The sequence below is a fragment of the Amphiura filiformis genome, chromosome 7 (assembly GCF_039555335.1).
Source record: "Amphiura filiformis chromosome 7, Afil_fr2py, whole genome shotgun sequence".
Taxonomy (NCBI): Eukaryota; Metazoa; Echinodermata; class Ophiuroidea; order Amphilepidida; family Amphiuridae; genus Amphiura; species Amphiura filiformis.
In genome coordinates, this window is record NC_092634.1 from 60,705,901 (window position 1) to 60,727,049 (window position 21,149).

Sequence of the window (21,149 nt, forward strand, 5' to 3'; positions counted from 1 at the left end):
CTCATGCGTACACAAGCAAATTATTGGCATGCTTGTATTGCAACCGCAAAAATGCATTGATGTCAATAACGAACTTGAAGTGAACCAAAGTATAGATCCTAAAAACCAATTGAGAAATGTTGTCTTCCATTTTTTGCTCAAATTTTGTTTTCTAAAATATTGTCTGCTATTTTTGTCAAATTTTGTTTTCAAAAATATTGTCTGCTATTTTTGGTCAAATATTGTTTTCCGAAGTAAAATCATAAAGAAAATGGTTGACACATAATTGACAAAACAAAAACTAAAAACAAAACTAAACAAATTGAGTTGCAATATATGAAAATGAGCATCTTTTTTATCATTTAAATACATCGATGTAAAATGAATAATATGCTAGATTTATCAACTCAATTCAGTATTCCAAGTATGTATATTTATAAAAAAAAAAGATCACTTGCAGCAGCCCCAGTAGCCAAAAGCAAATGCCAGCAAAAGCAACTACCCATTAATATGTATTCCTTAACCAAAACTCTTTGTCATAGTTCCAATCCTGTACCAAATGTGGAACTTGCATTCCTAACATTGCCTCTGATTGGTCAATTACATGATATCTTCACTTTAATCACCAATCAGAATGGAGCTTTGCAAATAAGTCACCCCAATTTGTTGCATGGTGAAACTATTGTAACAATGTTGCTGATTGGTCCAATTGATAATGAAAACTTATTTTTGCCCAATTGGCAGGTAGTTCTCATGGGGTTTAGGTGCACAGGTTTATCAACTATGAGGGGTATTCTATTTCCCGAGATCAGAAGCAAGTCTTGTGACCAGTGACGGCGCCAGGAATTTTTTTCGGGGGGGCATTAGGGGGGAAAAGTGAATTTCAGGGGGGCCAAAATCAACAAATTTTGCACAAAATTACTGCAAAAGTGGGAATTTTCGTAATTTTGGGTTTTTTCTGGGGGGCAACAGGGGGAGCAAGAGTTCTGACTGGGGGCATTTTCCCCCATGCCCCCCCCCGGTGGCGCCGCCACTGCTTGTGACACCTGTGATATATAGATATGTCCAAGAAAACCTGGAACAAAGCTAATACTTGAGTGGAAAATCATGGAAAACTGAAAATGCAACGTGTGTCGCCACAGGAAAAAGGTTTTGTTTGTGCCACTCTCGGCCTAGTTCTTGGAACCTCAAATTTCAAGTAATGTGCTCATTGGAAAAGGAACTATGACAATCAGTTTAACCATTGTCTGCAACTACAAACCACAAATCATATGACCCTCCATGCCTCATTTTTTAGGTTGTCTGAAGAATAAGACAGCTGATGGTCAATTTTTTTTATGAAATTATTTTTTCCTTCTCAACGTGTAACTGCCAATGAATCTAAAATCGGAATTGCCCAAGGAGCAATTGCAAAATTCTTCACTGGAAAATTTGTATTGTACAATTACATTATTAAACAAAATAACTGCAAAATATCTCGCAACCAGTTCACTGATTACTGCAACCTTGCGTGATGAAACGGGTGTTCATGGTCACCAGGGTAACCCCAAAATTAGGTCATATGCTCACAGGAAACTCTTTGATTTTATATGTGCCCTGATAATTCTGTTTTCAATTTATAATGTGGGTAAGTGAAAGTAAAAAATATCTTGAAAACAAATGTCTTGGGTAAGCTCAAGAAGTAGGGCCAGTCGCTTAAGATTAACCAAACAGCTTTTCTTATCCCCCCTTTTTTTTTTTTTTGCCTTATGGCAACATGGTTCATGTGGTGGTATATTCATCGAACATATTAGTATACACTTTTATGTAAGGCCTTTGATTCAAATTTAGCCTAAGTGTTCAAATCCAATTGCCACTTGGGTCATAGCTGCACTATGGGAACCTTTATGCAACGGTAGTGCACACACCTATATACGGCCAAATGATTTAGGGCCACTATCCCTATTTTAATACAATTTGTAACCAACCACTAAACAACGCCAACATATTTTTTGACCTTTGACCTAAACAGGCGGAACACAAATGGTGAATATCCTGCAACCTTTGAACCCAAATCAACAGCAACTGCAACAACAACCAAATACAGAAATTAGCAACGGCACCCCTCTGGATTCATCTCTGGCCCAACTGGCTTCAATCTGGATATCACGAGGCAGGCGCCACCAAAAAGTGAGTTGATCTAACATTGCCTCTGATTGGTCAGTTACGTGATATCTTCACTTTAATCACCAATCAGAATGGAGCTCTGCAAATAATTCACCCCATTTTTTTTGTGTGGTGAAATTATTCTAACAATGTTGCTGATTGATCCAATTGATAATGAAAACTTCTTTTTGGCCAATCGTCATGGAGTTAAGATTGGGATACTTAATCAGTCCGCTCCCAAACAAAAATCATTGTTGGGCAGAAAAAACCTGTGTGTCATTGGTCCCTGAACATGTTTAAAGCAAAACCCCTTATGTAACTGATTGGCAGTTTTGTTTTAAACATGTTCAGGGGCCTCAAACACATATAGGAGGTTTTATAAGATCCACAAGCTCCCTGTAACGCTTTTTGAAATAAATCTGACAAAATCTGAAAAAAAAAATGTTTTGCGAAATGTAAACTGGTTTGTGTAGCCTCATTTGTTTTACACATCTGGACCAATTTATAGTGTCACACAACACGTTCAGTCACATGTGTATAAAAAAAGGGGCCATTTTAAAAGTTGCATACGAGTCACCTGTCCTTTGCAAACACATGAATAGATGCCTATGGACACGGATGCAACTTTTAAAACTGCCTCTTTTGTTACATAATGAACCATTATGACTGAGGGTGAGTGTGACTGAGGTTGGGCCCGTATAACAGGGTTTTTTTCATCATCTGTAGCTAGGCCACAAATTCCTGTGTGCTGCATGTTTTCAAACCCAATTTTAAATTATTCAACTTACTATTGCAATGAATAATACACAATAAATGCATATTATTATAAAATAAGGAATACTAAATGCATGAAACAATATATTAAATCTTAATTAATTGCATTTTTCTTCTTCCTTAATAAATAATCACCGCCCTCCCTCTCTTAAACCCGGAAAAAAAGCTCCGGGCCGCCCGGTCAAAGCGAGTTTGAGCTTCTTGGTACTCACAGATTGAAGTAAGATATGAATGGTGGTGACCTTTGACCCTTGTATTATAAAATTAGTAGTCTGCAATGGACTGTATGCAATAAGGCATTAAGAATCAGCTCTGTTGGAAAGTAAAGCATTTTAACCCAAAGAGATTAAACACAAAGAGTACCTACTCTGAATTAGCCTGTGTGTAATGCTATAGTAAGGACGCAATCTTGCCGGCAGGAATGATTCGGATAACCAAAATATGAAAGCTATAGTTTTAGCCGTTGTTTGGTTTCTTCTTACTGGCTGCAGTATCAAACATCCTGTTTTGATATTAGTACGACCGTGTATATATCCACCACTTAAATAGCAGCTTGAAGTTAGTGTATCCAGATACATAGACTCGCATTTCGTTAAGACACAGTTCAATATCCTGTAGCAAATTACTGATGGAAGAAAACTCACAGCTTGAATACCCGAAAATGTCACTTTTTGGAAAATACTGCAGTAAACTATCCCAACAGCTATCCTATAGTCATGAGAGTGTATTAAATGCAGAAACTACAATGATATATATTCCAAAACGATATTTGTCATGCATGGAGATCAAAATAGAATACCTCTGACATTTATCAGCATTAAATCTGATGTCGATTGAAAATTTGCATCTTCGATCTTGAGCATTACAAAGGGTTTGTGCGCAAAGCACTTATCGACACTATGTGCACTCGCATTACACAAACAAGCAAGCACTTTGAATTGAAGTTTACCGGGTGCATGGCAAATTGATGTACACGATGTTGTCCTCCGTGAGTGACACACAAACATGGCAGAGTCGGTACTCTTTGAATCTAATCTTTGTGATTTTACCATAAAAAAAAAGTGAAATTTTTCATTTTTCGGTGCTAGGATTTACACCGTTGGCCTTTTATTCTTTGGTTATTTGCATTGGATCAAAATGGTTCATCTTCCAACAGGGCTGGGTGTACTAAACCAATAGCTTATTGCATACAGTCTATTACAAGAGTGTTGCTCATACTGTGTGCTTGTCGGGATATTGAATACAAAAGAAATGGGCTATTTCCAGTTGAAATTCATACACCCCCTATGGCAGATGTGACCTTAATCTTGCACACAAGGAGTGTAAATTTCAAATGGCGTTACCTGAATGGGTGACTCCATTTGAAATCTACACCCCCTCTGTGGGAGACTAAGGTTGTGTCTTCCATACGGGGGATGTATGGATTTTAACTGGAAAGTCAAATGCAAGTCATAGTAATCATTTATTGTATTGGGCTTGACAAAATGACTGTATAAGCAGCACTCTCAATTTAGTTTTAAGTGGTATGACTGTATGATTGTCTCACAAACTTAACCTGATAAAAAATGTAAAAATAATCGGTGTCTGTCAGAGTCCCCCCTGTGTAATCTATACCTACTCACTTCTGCCCCTTCCTACTCTTCTACAATTGCTAATTTGCTAAATGCCAGAGATAATCAGCCAAGTTGTGCCCTAAGGCCAAAAAAAAAAGATTGTTTGCTTGTCCTCCACCGACCGACCCTAATCTGGAAAATCTGGAAAAAGGTTTTTTTGTTTTACTGTACAAATGAATACCAACCCTAATTTTGGAAATTCCAGAAAAAGGTTTTTTTGTCAACATTTTTGGTATCCTGAAAAGTTTTTTTGACAGTTTCTACACACTTTTAAAAACATGAATGAAGTGGTATACAGTAGAGAAATATCCCAATGCACAACTATTTGGGCTATTTATTAAGCTAATAAAAGGCATACAGTCATGTTTTGGCTATGACCTTTAAAAAAAAGATTTAAAAAAAAGAAATCCGGACCGACCACCCTAATTCTGAAAAAGTTGTGGAGGACAAGCAAATAATCTTTTTTTTGGCCTAATCAGGTAACAAGGTGCAGTTATGGACAAGACAGTTGCCAGCCAATGTTCATCTTTTTTTTTTTTTTAATTAATGTTGTAATTACGACATTAAATCCCCATAGAGCTTCTCAGGTAAGTGGCCAAGACAGTGAGTGGGTGTAAGTGGCCAAGACAGCAGTGTTTTCTTTCATTGTCATTTTCCTCAATATTTCAGCTTAAAATTGACAGAAAACCTTCCTGATGTCAGTTGTTACTAATGTTGTTTCATATGACAAAGAATAACAATTAAAATTGGGCTGAATTAGTATATGATGGCTTTAACAACCCCCACCCCCACGCATAAGTAACATATTAAGCATAGGTAAAATTCTATGATTTTGCAGCATGTAGATTGTAATAGCTGATACAGCAACTTCTTTCTGTCTTGTGTCACCCTGAATGGTATATCTGTTATGAAAGCATACATGGAATTAGCTAGGGTTGGTGATTTCTGAATTTTTAAAAAATATTAAAAAAAACCAACCAATTTATTAGATTTAAATCTGTTTACATCAATTTAAAAAAAAATTTTGATTCCAAGAACGGCTATACCCCATGATAAAGTCAAGAGAGACCAGTGGCATGCTAGTTTAAAAAAATCATTTGATTTAAATTGTGATTTAAATTGTACCAACCCTGCATGGTATTAGCCATATTGTCAAGACTTCATTGAGGGATTAAACAGCTTTATTCCCTAAGCTATCTAATCCCTCTCTTGATGCTTGGGTAACTCTGAGTATGCTTACATGAAGGTAATGCCCTCTATAATTCCTTTTTCCTGCAATATTGCCCCCGCAGTTGAATAATATTGTTTTAGACATAGTAAAGCCACTGTACACAAAGTATTATACTATAATAGTAGTGTACGAACAAACGTACAAACATGTAGACTAAAGCACAGTAAATGTCTATATAGAATCTGCAAGGCTTTTTCGATCAGACAACACCGGCCTCATTTGCACTAATTAAACTTATTAATTATATTAAAACGTGCGGGGGAAAATGTTCAAAGCATATTGAAATATGCTCATAAAAGACTTTTCTTAACCCTTTGTTGTCATAACCAGGCAAAGACCAAAAGACATTGTTGTCATGTTGCATAATTCTGAATGGTTAGTGCTAGAAGGATCTATCTGCAATAGCTGCCAGGAGTCATATATGGGCAATGTAGAATGCAGAATTGTCAAGTGTCTATAGGGCAGCTATTGCTGATGAGCCACCTTGCATTATATCGATCCCTCTCGGTTTGTTCATTGTAGTTTAAGTTTGTCCACATTGTTACTAACACACACACACTGTACATCTGTGACAGTAGTTGATATATGCTGGTATTCAGCTCTACCAGTTGAAATCCATATGCCCCCTATGGAAGACACGACCTTATTATCCCACACAGGGGGTGTAATTTCAAATGGAGTTGCCCATTCAGGTTACCCATGTGAAATTCATACTCCCTGTGTGGAAGATTAAGGTCATGTCTTCCATAGGGTGTGTATGGATTTTAAGTGGAACAGCCCATTGGAATACTAGTAGTGCTCTGGTCTTATTTGAATCGGATTCCTGTGGGTATAATGGTTTGTATATTTTATGTATAACTCTTTTGGGTATAACTTTCATGAGGAAGGTAACTATGTTATAGTTATTCTGTGTAAGTTAATTAAGCCATAGGCCCAGGTCTGATGGGGCTTATACCACCACAGTCATGCCCTGTTGTGTTATAAGTGCTTTAAGGCAGCCTCCACCCCACCCCTACCATCACATCCTGTAAATGTGGTATAGTCATTGTGTGTAAGCCAGCCAAAGTCCTAGGTCTGAAGGGGGCTCCCCCCTCCCCCCATCTCTCTGGTCATGCCCTGGTAAATCACCGATTTTCCCCATTCTTTGCATGGTATACACAATGTGATAAAAGGAAAACAATCCGATTCAAAGTTACACATTTTGAATTTGAAAAACAATAAACAAATTAAAGAATTAAGAGCAATTTGAAACATAACTTGCCGTAATGACAAAGGTTTATTTTTGTAATGTATGTAGCCAGCAAACAAAGAAACGCTTTACAAAAAATTAAATGTCTGCTTATGTAATGTTATATAAAATGACAACAAATGTTAAATAAAAAAATTCAGGCAGCAACATGAAATTTTCAGTTTTGGACTATTCCAGTTGAAAAATATCCATACACTTTCTATGGTAGACATGACTTTAATCTCCCACACAGGGGGTGTAGATTTCAAATGGAGTTACCTGAATTTAGATTTCAAATGGAGTTACCCAATTCAGGTAACTCCATTTGAAATTCACACTCCCTGTGTGGAAGTTTAAGGTCATGTCTTCCATAGGGGGTGTATGGATTTCAACTGGAATAGACAAATAACAGTGATTGGAGTGATTGCCGAATAGGATATATCTCTACTAGTCTTATTACAAGACTGCCCTACCCCAACCCTAAACCCCAACCGTAAACGAGGACTGGACTCAAGTCTAGCAAGTTGTACCCTATTCGGTAATTGCACCCAGTGATTATCCACTGTGCTTTTTTTCACTATGGACCATAAGAGCCTCATCCCAATGGCATAGTCCAGTAAGCTCAATTACATAATCATAGTGCAAAATCTGACCTCAAGTTGCAGAGTATGAGTTTTTGTACCCAAATCTTCAAAGGTCATTCAATGAATGTACAAATGTATTGGGGTTTAAGAACTGTGCCCCTGATAGATGAGCATGTTGTGGATTCTAGTGTTTGTTCAACATTTTCAATGTTCTTTGATGTTATCACTAGGACGGACCATCAGTGGAATAAGAATGCCAATAAACAAGGCAGAACGGGTGGTGCCAACTGGACACCGCAGATGCATACCACTACAGCTGCAGCGATGGCCCAACAAAGCCAATGGGGACCAGGATATAATATGGTAAGCACTAAGCATCCTTACCGCGGATCCATTTCACATGAATATATGTCATATATTACAAAACCAACATTTTGACACCGACCTGACAGTTTTGAGCTGCATGAGTTGTGATGTGTATTGTAAATGACTGTCGAGGGTGACATCATTGACTTTTTGCAGTGCAAAAGACTTTTTTGCGATGGCTAGTGCCCTCACTTGGAGAATCACAAGGCACTTCACAGGGATGGTTTGTAGTATTTTGTTATTTGTCAGTGTGGAAATTGTGACGAGACAGGATTCTATATTTTTTCTTTTTTGAACTTTTTGTTTATGTAAATTTGTCCATTTTCGGTAATGTAGGTTTCTTCAACTTTCTTGGTTTAATAAACCCTACGTGAAAAATATATGTTTGACTAAGTGTGCGATTAATGTGCGACACAATTTTAGCACTCGATGGCCCATCAATCACACTTTATATAACACAATGTACTTTGTCCCCACACTGACACTTTCACAAGAGGCCTCCCAAGAGTATGCCCAGGCTTTGGTTGGTTAGAACACCTCCGCCATCATGTCTGTTATGGCCCACTATTTTATTTAGGGATGCAATCGTGCACACAGCAGCTAATGGAGATACGTCTTTTTGCCGCTGAGCTATCACTTTGTCCCTTGACTTTCTACTTGCTTCATACCTGAATCGTAACGCAGGACATAATATAATCCAATGCAGTAAACAATGGCAACCGGGCGGAACCGGCGGTCAACCGCTGGTCGAGTGTTGATTTCATCCCTAAGCTAAATTACTCCTTTGCCTAAAATATCAAGGGGTTAAAGTTTGTTTGGCTTATATTTGATGAACATTATTCTGTTTTTATTACTGCGCACATCAATACAGTCCCAACTTATGCTTGCGTAAGCAAGCGCCAGTCACGCATTGCGCAACTAGCATAAGTGATGTACCCAACTGTGTGCATGCCATTCTATATCAATACATGATGTTAGTCTTCTGTTTTTCACCAATTATAAGACAAACAAACTTTAGTGCAAGATGCAAGAAGACCCTATAGGGTCCACAACTTATAAGTTCCCTAATACTAAGTCAAAAAATATTTTACAAAATGTAAAAATGTAAAAAAGTATGTATAACCCTATTTGTTTTACACATGTGGACCAATTTGTAGCGTCACACATCATTGCGTTCAATCACAATGGTTAATTGTGTAAGAAAAGAGGTTGTTTTAAAAGTTCTACCTGAGTGCATTGCAGTCAGGTTGAATCCTATATGGACTCAGATGCAACTTTTAGCACTGTTTAAAATGTTGTTTTTTTTACAATGAACCATTGTGACTGAACGCAATGATGTGTGACGCTATAATTTGGTCCGTATGTGTAAAACAAATAAGGCTACCCATACATTTTTACATGTTTGCATTTCTTCAAATATTTTTCGATTTATTCTAAAAAGTATTTAGGGGGTACTTATAACTTATGGACCCTATATCTGCCCTATATAGACATAAATGTCAATTTCTGCATTCTAGATTGCGGATATGACTGCTGGCAGCTATTGCAGATAGGGCATTCCTGCTTTAACCCTCGATATTACTTCTGCCAGCATTTTTGTTCCCAGCTGTAACTAAGATCACAATAACCCCCTCCCCCTTCACCAAAATATATTTAGCTCACGCTTTAGTTGTTCAGTAGGCATATTTTGATTATTGTGATGGCTGGAAATGGGACGATAAACGCGGGGGGGGGGGGATCTCAACTTGGTTTGGGTGGGGATGTGCGCAGGGACTCCGAAAAACTACCCAACTGTAAGCCAATTTAACGAAAAACAGACCCAAAATTATACAAATGTTGGAAAAAATGTTCGCAGATTGATACTTTTCTTAAACCAAATTTTCACGAAATTAAGGGCTATCAATTTGGCTAAAAATGCACCCAAGTCTAAATTATATGGCTCAAAATGCACCCCGAATCTGCCGCACATACGCGTACCCTCATTTACACTTAAAGAACCCTCCTGGAATGTAAACCAAGATTATTCACATCTACTTAACAATAAATGTTTCCCTTATTGGGAGCACTTTCATACACCGAGCGCATCCTAACTTTTGATGCTCGGTCATTCATGCCATTCAAGTCATTCATTTTCTGGGTTGGGCTTTTCCGTTTGAAGTGGCCATTTCACTTTGCATCGTCTGTACAAAATGTACAACCAGGTGTCAAATGAGTGCTCGGATGACAGGCAACAAAGGTTAATGAATATATTTATAAAAAGCTACCAATCCGATTGGTCTTCTTATGATGATGTAATTGTATTTTTCCCCACTGAGGTGTTAAAGTGTATAAACATTTCCATTCATACAAACATTCACTATGATCAAATACGTGACCTGCTCCCACAAAATGAGCGTTAAGTCGAAATTTGGGAGTTTTGAGACATTCCAGCTGTTGAGTTGATGTTCTTTGTTTGAAGACACCTGTATTGGCAGTGGTATGTCCTTTGTGAATGCAGGGGGGGCATATATGCTGTACTCTGTATTCAATTCTGTCCCCATCACAGAATTAGACATGGAGAATCAGGACTCCCTATACTACCAGTACAATCACGCTGTCAGCTATGGGGATAAAATGGCGGGTATTCGGGTCCTTGCCGACGGTGCGTGGAGATGAACGAAAACAATTCCTGTGTCTCATCTTTAGCGTCTTACAATTAACGCGTTTCACTATGAAGCGTGTCAAATTACGCTTAGTATGCGATGTCGCGCTTGCATGACAACGAATGCCTCGAGTACATTCTGAGGGAAACCGAATACCCCCAATTTTTGCTCCATATGCCTGTATCAAGATGGCGGTCGAGTCCCGGTTCTCCTTCTTTAATTCTGTGGTCCCCATTCATAAAGGGCATCCCACTGCCAAAACAGGTGTCTTCAAACAAAGAAAGAACAGCAACACAACAGTTGGAACTTTTCGAAACTCTCAACACGCTCATCTCGTGGGAGTAGGTCACAAATCGTCTCATTTTCGATGGCATAGTTCAATAACCTACATAGCTGCAAAGTTGACCTTTAATTGTGGGGTATGAGTTTTGGTACCCAACATATTCAAAGGTCATACTCTGTGTATACAAGCATACTGAGGTTAAAGAACTGTGTCCTTTCACATGTCTTAGATCATGGTGATTATTTTCAAATGTGTGTATAAATGGGCTATTCCAGTTGAAATCCATACACCCTCTATATTGAAGACATGACCTTCATATCTTAAACAGGGAGTGTAGATTTCAAATTTAGCTCCCCTTTCAGGTAATTACATTTGAAATTCATGCTCCCTGTGGGGAATATTAAGGATGTATTCCATAGGGGGTATGGTTTGCAACTGGAATAGCCCAGAGCATATGACAAGATCAAGGGGAATGAGTCTAAATGTTTTTTTGCAAAAAAGTTCTTTTGTTTCATACTGCCTTCAGCAAGTGATAAATTGCCCATAATTTGGTATCCAGATATTCAATTTTCAGGGGGTTTGCATATCTTGAAATTTTGTGTGGAAAAGTAGCACCCCCCCCCCCCCCAAATTGGCTGTTTTTTGGCTTAAAATGTGTTAAATTGATGCAGAATTGAGAACATTGACATATTGCCTCTCGATAAACATTGCTAGTAAGGGAGCAGACCACAAATTTGATGACGTCCTACAAACGAAAGTCCTTTCGTTGGTGGGGAGGGGTCAGAAAATCTGATTAAGTTTGTAAATAAAATCAGTTAAAATATCGGTCAAAGTTGATCTTATGGGCTTGAATTTTTAACATTTCACACTTGCGTTAAGGGAAGGAAAGGAAGGAGGGAGGGGATCAGCCTCCTAACAAAACCGAAAGGACTTACCTGTATCAGGCATGAGAATTTTCAGGCTTTTGTCTGAATTCAGGCAGTTTTGTTGTCCAAACTACCACATTTAAAACATTTTTGTCAGCCTGTTTAGGCCTTTTAAGGTCGAATTTACTCGCTTTTTCAGGCAGTTTTCAAAGAAGCCATTCTCATGCCTGATATATAGGATGTCATGGAACTTTTGGTTTGTCCCTAATCAATGTAAAAAACTTAATATCTTTGACATTTTAATGTGACTCAATTTGCCTTGATCGTGTCACACATGTGTCTTCAGTGTACTATGTGTTGATCACTAACTCTGCACAATGTTGCCATTGTCTTCATGCATCGTCCATCAGGAGTCTCAGTCTGGAGGCTCCTCGTCGGGCTCACCAAGTGTGCAAAGAAGGGTGAGTGTAGATTGCCTGATGCTTGATAGCAAGCTATGTATATAGGGTGCAACATCTCTAAGTCATCTAGGGGTCTGTGCTTGCAATTTTGTGGGACTTGACACAAAGGATTCAATTGTGTTTTCAGTAACTTACCGTATTGCCTGTGATTCGGGAAAGATGGTCTTTGTGTGGTCTCATGAAATGAACAAGAAATGAACAATTTAGGTTGGCAGGTCAATAAAATAATAGCCAGTTACAGTATTAAAGGCATTATCAGTTATCGCCACAAAAGCATCAACCTATTAGAAATTCATAAGAGTAGTTATAAGTTGAAGGACAGAAGTCTCATTAGGTATTCTTTGCAAATGATTATGGACAAAAAAAGGGAAAAAGAGGGCTAAAAATATGACAGCCTATTTAGTTGTGTGTTGCATGGAGGAAGTGTCTGTATATAGGTACAGAAACCTCAACGTAAATTTCAATTTTTGACTTAAATGTGTCATTTTTGGCCTTACCACTACTAGGGTACAGTTTGTCCACTCTGAAGTACAAAGTGACAACGCGCGCGTATACAGTGCGTTAGGCCCCGTATCCATAGGCTGTTCCCTTGTGGCGTGTGCCCTTGTTCCGTGTTCACTTGTTCCCATGTGACCTGCCACACAGACAACGAACCTTTGTTTTGTTAGTGGCCGTATCCATAGGTTGTCTGTGTGGCAGGTCACATGGGAACAAGTGAACACGGAACAAGGGCACACGCCACAAGGGAACAGCCTATGGATACTGGGCCTTAACAGTGCGCAGTGCTGCGTCTCTGCTGCAGGTATGCGTGCGTCGGTATTTTGTACTTCAGAGTAGACCGACTGTAAACAAACCAAAATGCCAAAAATTTAGCAGATTACTTATTGTGCCTTTAATTGCATCTTGTGGGAAGCGGACTCCTAATAATGACGATGAGAATATGTTGTAGTCTTAGCCATATAGCTATGTCCAGCTGGTGATGGTGAATTTACCCTAACCCTGTATTGTGTTTATCATAGTATTACTTTATTACTATTACTTACACTTTGGGATTTGAAACTGATTTCTTTAGTGTATATTGGATGGATTTTTTATTTTTTATTGAGATGTGTTGCTCGTTTGTTTGTGTGTTTTTGTTACGGTATACTTATGTGATTTTCACTAATAACTGGACCAACAACATTTTTTTTTGTTTAGGCTGTACAAAAATATGTCTGTGTTTCGGGTTAACCGACTAACTGTGGCCTTAAACTGTAGAGTCAAACATTTTTAGTGCTAGTACAAAATATTAGGATTCCCAAGCTTTTCCGACTGACCCTACTTTAGACCGCTGACTCAAAGCATTTTGAAGCTGGTTCACAGTTTGCACTTCCTGGTTGGACTTCAAGTTTTAGAAACACTTTCATAAATATTTCTCAAAAATTCTTTAAAAAATTCATAACTTTACATCATATTTTTTGCTAAATGAAGTCAAAATATGTTATGCAAAATAAAATGTTTTTCCGACTGACTGACCGACCCACATTTTTTCTACAGCATATTTGCCAGAAATATTTGCGTCTTTGGACCTTTTTTTTATGGTCCAAAGACGCATGTAACCGGAAATGCACAATTGTTTTTAATCCAACCTCGGCTGGGTCTGTTAATAGAGCCATTACAACGACATTCACAGATGCCCAATATATCTATATATAATGCATGGATGATGAAGGAAGACTAAGTTGTTACATAATAGAACATTGCAAATCTTGTTTTTGCACAGCCGCCATCGGCGCTGTGCATTCTTTTTTCCGCGTTCTTCTTTCTTCTTCTTTCTTCTTCTTTCTTCTGTCAACATTATGATCAGCCATCATAGCCACATGCCTTCAGCCATGTTGACCATACTTGGTCACTAGGACCATTGGGTGGTGCCACAGATGTCACATGATCATAAATTTAAAAAAAAATCAAAATCCATGTATAAGTTCCGATTAAGCTGAAATTCACCAGGAATATTCCTTATGACATCCTAAGCACTATGTAATATTATTGCGGTGTCAAAGGTAATTAAGGGATCACTTCCGGTTCTCACAGATTCGGGGTCATAACTCATTTGTCACTGCTGGCTGTGCATGCTCGCCGTCATGCAGGCGACCGCAATCACGCCTTGTTTCTTTTCCCTCTCCTGTATTGTGTCCATCTGCTAAGTGAAATTGGTGGTTACCAAAAGTAATCTTGTATGTTGAAATAAGGTTGAATTTGTCACACAACAAGGGACATATTCTTGATTGAATGCTTTTGATTGATGTTGTTGAGTTTCTTGAACTTATTACTTGAATCTGGTGCATTTGTTTCAGGGTTGACACTTTGTCTTCATTTCATTTTTCTTATCTATTTAATATTTTATTTCCTCATATATGTTCCTAATATATTTTTGCAACGTGAATCCAAAATGACCGTAGAATGTGAGTCCCACTTGCATTATTTATTTTATGTGACTCCCGTCTTTAATGACTAAAAGTTACTTGCTCGAGGTATGCACTTAATTTATTCTTTTCCTCAAGTATCCCCCAGGTATCCAGACCAACGCTCCCACCACTGAGCCACCAAGGTAGCCGTGAAATGATAAAATATTTATTTCTCCTTAATGCTTGTCTCTAAAAAAGTGGTAGAGATGTGATTTGGAACCTTAGATCTATAGATGAGTTGACCAATGTTTATCAACAAAGGCAAGGGACTGGTATATCGATATGCTTGAGTTAACCCCATGCAGCTACTACACGGTTCAATAGCCTTATTCAGATATTGAGCCGTATTGTGAGTTTTAAAAACACGAGCCCTGAACATAATATGATGCGCGCGCATACTGCCAGGCAAAAAACAATGGAAATAGTGATGATGCGTGCGCATACTGTCAGGCATTGGCATCAGAAGTCAACTCATCTATATAATATACTATTACGCTCAATACCATTGGCTTCCTCGGTAGCTAAGTGGTGTGACTCCCGTCTTTGTTCTTGATAACTTTTTGTTGTTGTTGAATATTTAGATTTGTTGCATTTGTCTGTTCTTTTGTTTCTTGCACAATTTTATTTCATTTCATAATGCAACAATTCCTTTACTGTTCCTATCACTATTCACCCAATTTTTGCTGCTGCACGTATTAACCGCTTCAAATTGTGTGCTCCCATTTTTCAATTTTTTTATGTTCAGTTTATCTTTGCAATATTGTTTTCAAATCTTTTTGATGAGTGGAGAGCAGCTTGACCGTGCTGTATTTGCACTTAAGTATTGAGACAAAGAAATGTGACACACAAGAAGGATGGTATGGGTTCTTTTAAGGGCTGGGGTATGAACGTTTGGACAGTATTTATTTTGGGACATCAGAGCACATCAGACATATCGAATTGCATTCTGAATACAAAGAATGTCATTCTGATATCAAATAATTTTGATTTTTGAAATTCGCAATTTAATACACATTTTATGGCAAATCATTAAAATTGATATTTTTGATATTTAACAGTACTTGAAGTAAACTTTAGAAATCTGATGATTTATACTTAAAGTGTATGTAGGTGGGATGAAAAACCGACGATCAATTGAAAATTTTGACCTTTAGATTGAAGATATGGATTTTTTCCCAAAACACCAAAAAAAATTAGGTCTTTTTGGGAAAAATCCATATCTTCAATATGAAAGGTCAAAATTTTCAATTGACCGTCGGCTTTTCCTCCCTGCTACATACACTTTATGAATATAACATTAGATTTATATAATTTACTTCGAGGACTGTTATCAAAAATTTGAAAAATATCAAATTTTTATAATTTGTCATAAAATTTGTAATGTATTGTGATTTTCAAAAAATGAAAATTATTTGATATCAGAAAGACATGCTTCGTATTCAGAATGCAATTCGATAGGTCTGAGGTGCTCTCATGTCCCACAAAAAATTCTGTCGAAACGCAATAAACGCTCATTTTAGATCCCTTAAGTAGGTTCCAAGGCTTGATATAAGGATATAAAGTCATTTCCACCCCATGTGCTTTTTCTCAGGAGGAGGAAATCGCCCAAAATTTTGATACCGTATTTCGTCAAATAGTCTCCCCCTCAAATAAACGCCCCCCACCACTTTTTTCAACCAAGATGTTTCAAAAATGCTGATATTTCCATGCTATCTTGTGTAGTAAGCTTACCAAGTTGCGCACATGGTCCATAATAGCGTCAATAATTGGCGAAAATCTGGATCAGAAACCCGGAAGTGAGCCAGAAGTCAGTGTTTCTAGTTCATAGTTCATCATTTTAGCAGGAGTTTTAAGTTTTACCGGTAATGATTTTAACGGGAATTATCATTCTAAAATTGACCTTGAATAAACGCCCCCTTGGGAAAATGTAACGCCCCCAGGGGCGTATCTTCGCCGAAATACGGTATATATATATTATTGACCTTAACTCAAGAACTGCACTGCAAGACATTTCGAAATTTAAATGCAATTATTGGCATCCTTGACTCATTTCCACTCAGATCCTTGTATCAATATTAAGAAGTACTCTGCATTGTTTTCGTTAAATGGCTAAAACTGGGAAAAATATTGCTCTTGCTATCCCACTGGCCTAGTGAAAAAAATCTTACCAAAAAATCTTCCAGCAACCATTGAAAAAATCTGACGTATTTTCGCTTCAGGTGGGCTTTGGAATGAAACTAGTTTGGGGCTACATCAATTGCATGATGTGTCCTTTTACTATGTCCAAGTCTTCAAACTTTACACAAATCTGCTTTTGTATTTGAGGATTTAAGCAAATCATACAAATCTTATTGGATGTTTTACATTATGATTATTTGTGTTGTGACTTGCAGGGAGGTCAACCAGCTGACTGGAGGGGGAATGCTTATTCAGGGCAGTTCAGTGCGGGACAAGGAGGGGGACAACCTGTGATGGTAAGTAGTGAGGTTAGGGGTCACTGAAGGGTCATGTGAGGGTTAGAAGTCAAGGCCAGCCAGATAACCTGACTGAAAGTGCTTATACAGGACAATGATCCCTTCGCAGTCAAATATGTTTAGTGACAAGTCAAGCAAAAATGTAAATATAGCGTGCTGCTGCGCAACCTTTTAGAACTTTAAATTATGTATACGCTGTTGATTTTTACTAGGGGTGGACATGCAGGTGCAAAAGTAGCAACACAGAAAATAGAGTTTCCATATCAAGTTACTTGACGCTTAACCCTAACGGTACAAACATCAAAAACCTCAATTCAGAAAGCGTGGGAACAAGCAGGTATCCAACGTGATGCGATTGCATCATCATGCGAACAGTCATATGGCGACAGAAAACTTGGCTGGGCAAGCTACACCCCAGTGGCAAGGTAGACCCGTGCTGGGGCGTAAAACCCGAGGGGTCACCGTCGGGGGTTCAAAACAGCACACGAGAAAAAAGGTTTTCTCTTCTTTCTTTCTTTCTTCCTTCTTTCCTTCCCCTTCGCCAAAAAGCAACTGGGGGCGTTAGGGCTTATAACGCCAATAAAATCTCACAAATTTTTTGTAAATATCCCAAAATCGCTTAAAAGTCTGTATGCAAAAATAAAAGTGTATAGTAGTAGTTCAGTTTGATTGAACATCCATCTCATGCCTGATATGGTTTTGTAATGAATTTTAGGGTATTTTAGTAAGAACAAATTTTAAGCAGAAAATTCTGCATTTTGCCGAACAGAAAAAAAGTCGGCAAAAATTAAAGGGGAAATGTCTCTTAAAAGAGTTATTTTCTTGGTGATTTCATCTCATGTCTGATGCATGATTTTTGCTTTTTTATTGCTACAGGGTGTTGGTCAAATGCCACTGAGTCAGCCAGCAGTGTTTGGAACCCAACCAATGTACCAGGGCCAACCTAGGCCACAGCAACCGGGCCAGGCAACACAAGATCCCTTTGTAAGTCTGTCAATGCTAATAACCCTAACCCCAACCAATGTACCAGGGCCAACCTAGGCCACAACAACCGGGCCAGGCAACACAAGATCCCTTTGTAAGTCATCAATGCTAATAACCCTAATCCTAACCCCAACCAATGTACCAGGGCCAACCTAGGCCACAGCAACCGGGCCAGGCAACACAAGATCCCTTTGTAAGTCTGTCAATGCTAATTACCCTAATCCTAACCCCAACCAATGTACCAGGGCCAACCTAGGCCACAGCAACCGGGCCAGGCAACACAAGATCCCTTTGTAAGTCTGTCAATGCTAATAACCCTAATCCTAACCCCAACCAATGTACCAGGGCCAACCTAGGCCACAACAACCGGGCCAGGCAACACAAGATCCCTTTGTAAGTCATCAATGCTAATAACCCTAATCCTAACCCCAACCAATGTACCAGGGCCAACCTAGGCCACAGCAACCGGGCCAGGCAACACAAGATCCCTTTGTAAGTCTGTCAATGCTAATTACCCTAATCCTAACCCCAACCAATGTACCAGGGCCAACCTAGGCCACAGCAACCGGGCCAGGCAACACAAGATCCCTTTGTAAGTCTGTCAATGCTAATAACCCTAATCCTAACCCCAACCAATGTACCAGGGCCAACCTAGGCCACAGCAACCGGGCCAGGCAACACAAGATCCCTTTGTAAGTCTGTCAATGCTAATTACCCTAATCCTAACCCCAACCAATGTACCAGGGCCAACCTAGGCCACGGCAAAACAAGATCCCTTTGTAAGTCATCAATGCTAATAACCCTAATCCTAACCCCAACCAATGTACCAGGGCCAACCTAAGCAACAGCAACCGGGCCAGGCAACACAAGATCCCTTTGTAAGTCTGTCAATGCTAATAACCCTAATCTTAATCCTAACCCCAACCAATGTACCAGGGCCAACCTAGGCCACAGCAACCGGGCCAGGCAACACAAGATCCCTTTGTAAGTCTGTCAATGCTAATAACCCTAATCCTAACCCCAACCAATGTACCAGGGCCACAGCAACCAGGCCAGGCAACACAAGATCCCTTTGTAAATCTGTCAATGCTAATAACCCTAATCCTAACCCCAACCAATGTACTAGGGCCACAGTAATCGGGCCAGGCAACACAAGATCCCTTTGTAAGTTTGTCAATGCTAATAACCCTAATCCTGACCATAACCAATGTACCAGGGCCACAGTAATCGGGCCAGGCAACAATAAGATCCCTTTGTAAGTCTATCAATGCTAATAACCCTAATCCTAAACCCAACCAATGTACCAGGGTCAACCTAGGCCACAACAAGCGGGCCAGGGAACACAAGATCCCTTTGTAAGTCTGTCAATGTTAATAACCCTAATCCTAACCCCAACCAATGTACCAGGGCCACAGCAACCGGGCCAGGCAACACAAGATCCCTTTGTAAGTCTGTCAATGTTAATAACCCGAATCCTAAACCCAACCAATGTACTAGGGCCACAGTAATCGGGCCAGGCAACACAAGATCCCTTTGTAAGTTTGTCAATGCTAATAACCCTAATCCTAACCCCAACCAATGTACCAGGGCCACAGTAATCAGGCCAGGCAACACAAGATTCCTTTGTAAGTCTGTCAATGCTAATAACCCTAATCCTAACCCCAACCAATGTACCAGGGCCACAGTAATCAGGCCAGGCAACACAAGATTCCTTTGTAAGTCTGTCAATGCTAATAACCCTAATCCTAACCTCAACCAATGTACTAGGGCCACAGTAATCGGGCCAGGCAACACAAGATTCCTTTGTAAGTTTGTCAATGCTAATAACCCTAATCCTAACCCCAACCAATGTACCAGGGCCACAGCAACCCGGCCAGGCAACACAAGATCCCTTTGTAAGTCTGTCAATGTTAATAACCCTAATCCTAACCCCAACCAATGTACCAGGGCCACAGCAACCGGGCCAGGCAACACAAGATCCCTTTGTAAGTCTGTCAACAATTTCTGTTCGAAAATAGGGAGTGACCCAGATCACAGGGTAGAAAATGTTGCAACACCAAACCGTAGATTGGGTAAATAATAATAAGGAAGGGGAGACTGTGAGCTGAATGTGCATATTCAACTATTTTACAAAGATTATGCGGAATTATAACATACTTAGTTCTACTGAGTGCATGATTTTAACACCAATGCTGGTGTGGCAACAAATTTCCGTCAGGATTATGGGACCAAAATCTAAAAAGTGACTCACTATTTTTCCCTCAATTTTCTCTGGTATTTTAATAACACACAAAGCGACTTAGAAGACTTTTTCTAGATCACCACACATACATCTTCCTTGCCAACAACAAAAAGACCATGTTTGACTTGCCGGTATATGACTCGCATTAGTATAATTCCTATTTGTTCTTGCTTTGCTTTTTTTTTCACAGGGGAATCTTTGAAATTAGCACAACTGCCAAGATAATATAATCTATGGAACAACTTAAGAATATACATAGTATAGAGGTGTACCTACAATATCAGAGGCAATCGCCGATGCAAGATGGCGCTGGTAACAATTAGTACTCGCTGAAATCTATCAATCAGATTATATATTAAAAAAAACCTAGTGACCGAAACCCGTTATGAAATGATGATACTATGTTTATGTGTCCCCTGATATTATATAGTATATATAATTATGATGAGGCAGGTGCCCGGGGCAGGAGTTGGTGGAATGAGTGAGGCGAATGCCCGGGGCACATGTTGGTGGAATGAGTGACCCGGAATCTGATTCACAATGAAGACTGGATATCGAGTGTAATCTCTGTCGTAGAACTTTGTACTGCAGCGTTGGATATAGCCAGTGCATCACCTGTGGCAGAATGTGGCTTGAATTAAATTGCAAGGATTCGCAGTGTTTTAAATGCATAGCACATGATTCGATGCAAATATTTTCCGACAATTGACTGTGATACTTAACATACTTATGGAATAATGTCGATGATTTGATTACTTCTTCAATACAAGTTTATATGCATCCTTGCATCTACAGAATCATGGTTTTGGGAGGCCACTTGCCCCTATAAC

The 21,149-nt window shown here is 39.1% G+C and overlaps 2 protein-coding genes across 8 annotated transcripts in view; both read left to right on the plus strand.

The window, feature by feature from the left end:
- Positions 1-2,313, plus strand: part of LOC140157419 (phosphatidylinositol-binding clathrin assembly protein LAP-like) — a 109,892-nt gene extending 107,579 nt beyond the window's left edge. For 2 of the 6 annotated variants that reach the window (XM_072180608.1, XM_072180614.1), the window contains one exon: positions 1,991-2,312. In XM_072180608.1, coding sequence (XP_072036709.1) covers positions 1,991-2,157 — 167 coding nt within the window. In that variant the 3' untranslated portion in view covers positions 2,158-2,312. Of the gene's footprint in view, positions 1-1,990 lie in introns of all 6 variants that reach the window. The other 4 variants (XM_072180613.1, XM_072180610.1, XM_072180609.1 and 1 more) reach the window with 3 other exon arrangements.
- Positions 2,314-3,039: 726 nt separating this feature from the next.
- On the plus strand, positions 3,040-20,604 carry LOC140157420 (uncharacterized). Of its 2 annotated transcripts, XM_072180615.1 has the most exons (6): positions 3,040-3,118; positions 7,785-7,917; positions 12,122-12,172; positions 17,013-17,093; positions 17,970-18,077; positions 20,510-20,604. In XM_072180615.1, the coding sequence occupies exons 2-6, from the start codon at positions 7,855-7,857 to the stop codon at positions 20,519-20,521; spliced, it is 315 nt and encodes a 104-aa protein (XP_072036716.1). In that variant the 5' UTR covers positions 3,040-3,118; positions 7,785-7,854; the 3' UTR covers positions 20,522-20,604. The 2 variants fall into 2 exon arrangements, with proteins under 2 accessions (XP_072036716.1, XP_072036717.1); XM_072180616.1 differs by lacking the exon at positions 12,122-12,172 and having other exon boundaries at positions 3,041-3,118.
- The last annotated feature ends 545 nt before the right edge of the window (positions 20,605-21,149 follow it).

What these genes read in the sequence shown, in the direction of transcription:
- LOC140157420 (XM_072180615.1), top strand. Translation starts at nt 7,855, where the DNA reads ATGCATACCACTACAGCTGCAGCGATGGCCCAACAAAGCCAATGGGGA. An exon ending in CACCAAGTGTGCAAAGAAGG is followed by an intron (nt 12,173 to 17,012) that starts GTGAGTGTAGAT and finishes TGTGACTTGCAG; the next exon opens with GGAGGTCAACCAGCTGACTG. An exon ending in GAGGGGGACAACCTGTGATG is followed by an intron (nt 17,094 to 17,969) that starts GTAAGTAGTGAG and finishes TTATTGCTACAG; the next exon opens with GGTGTTGGTCAAATGCCACT.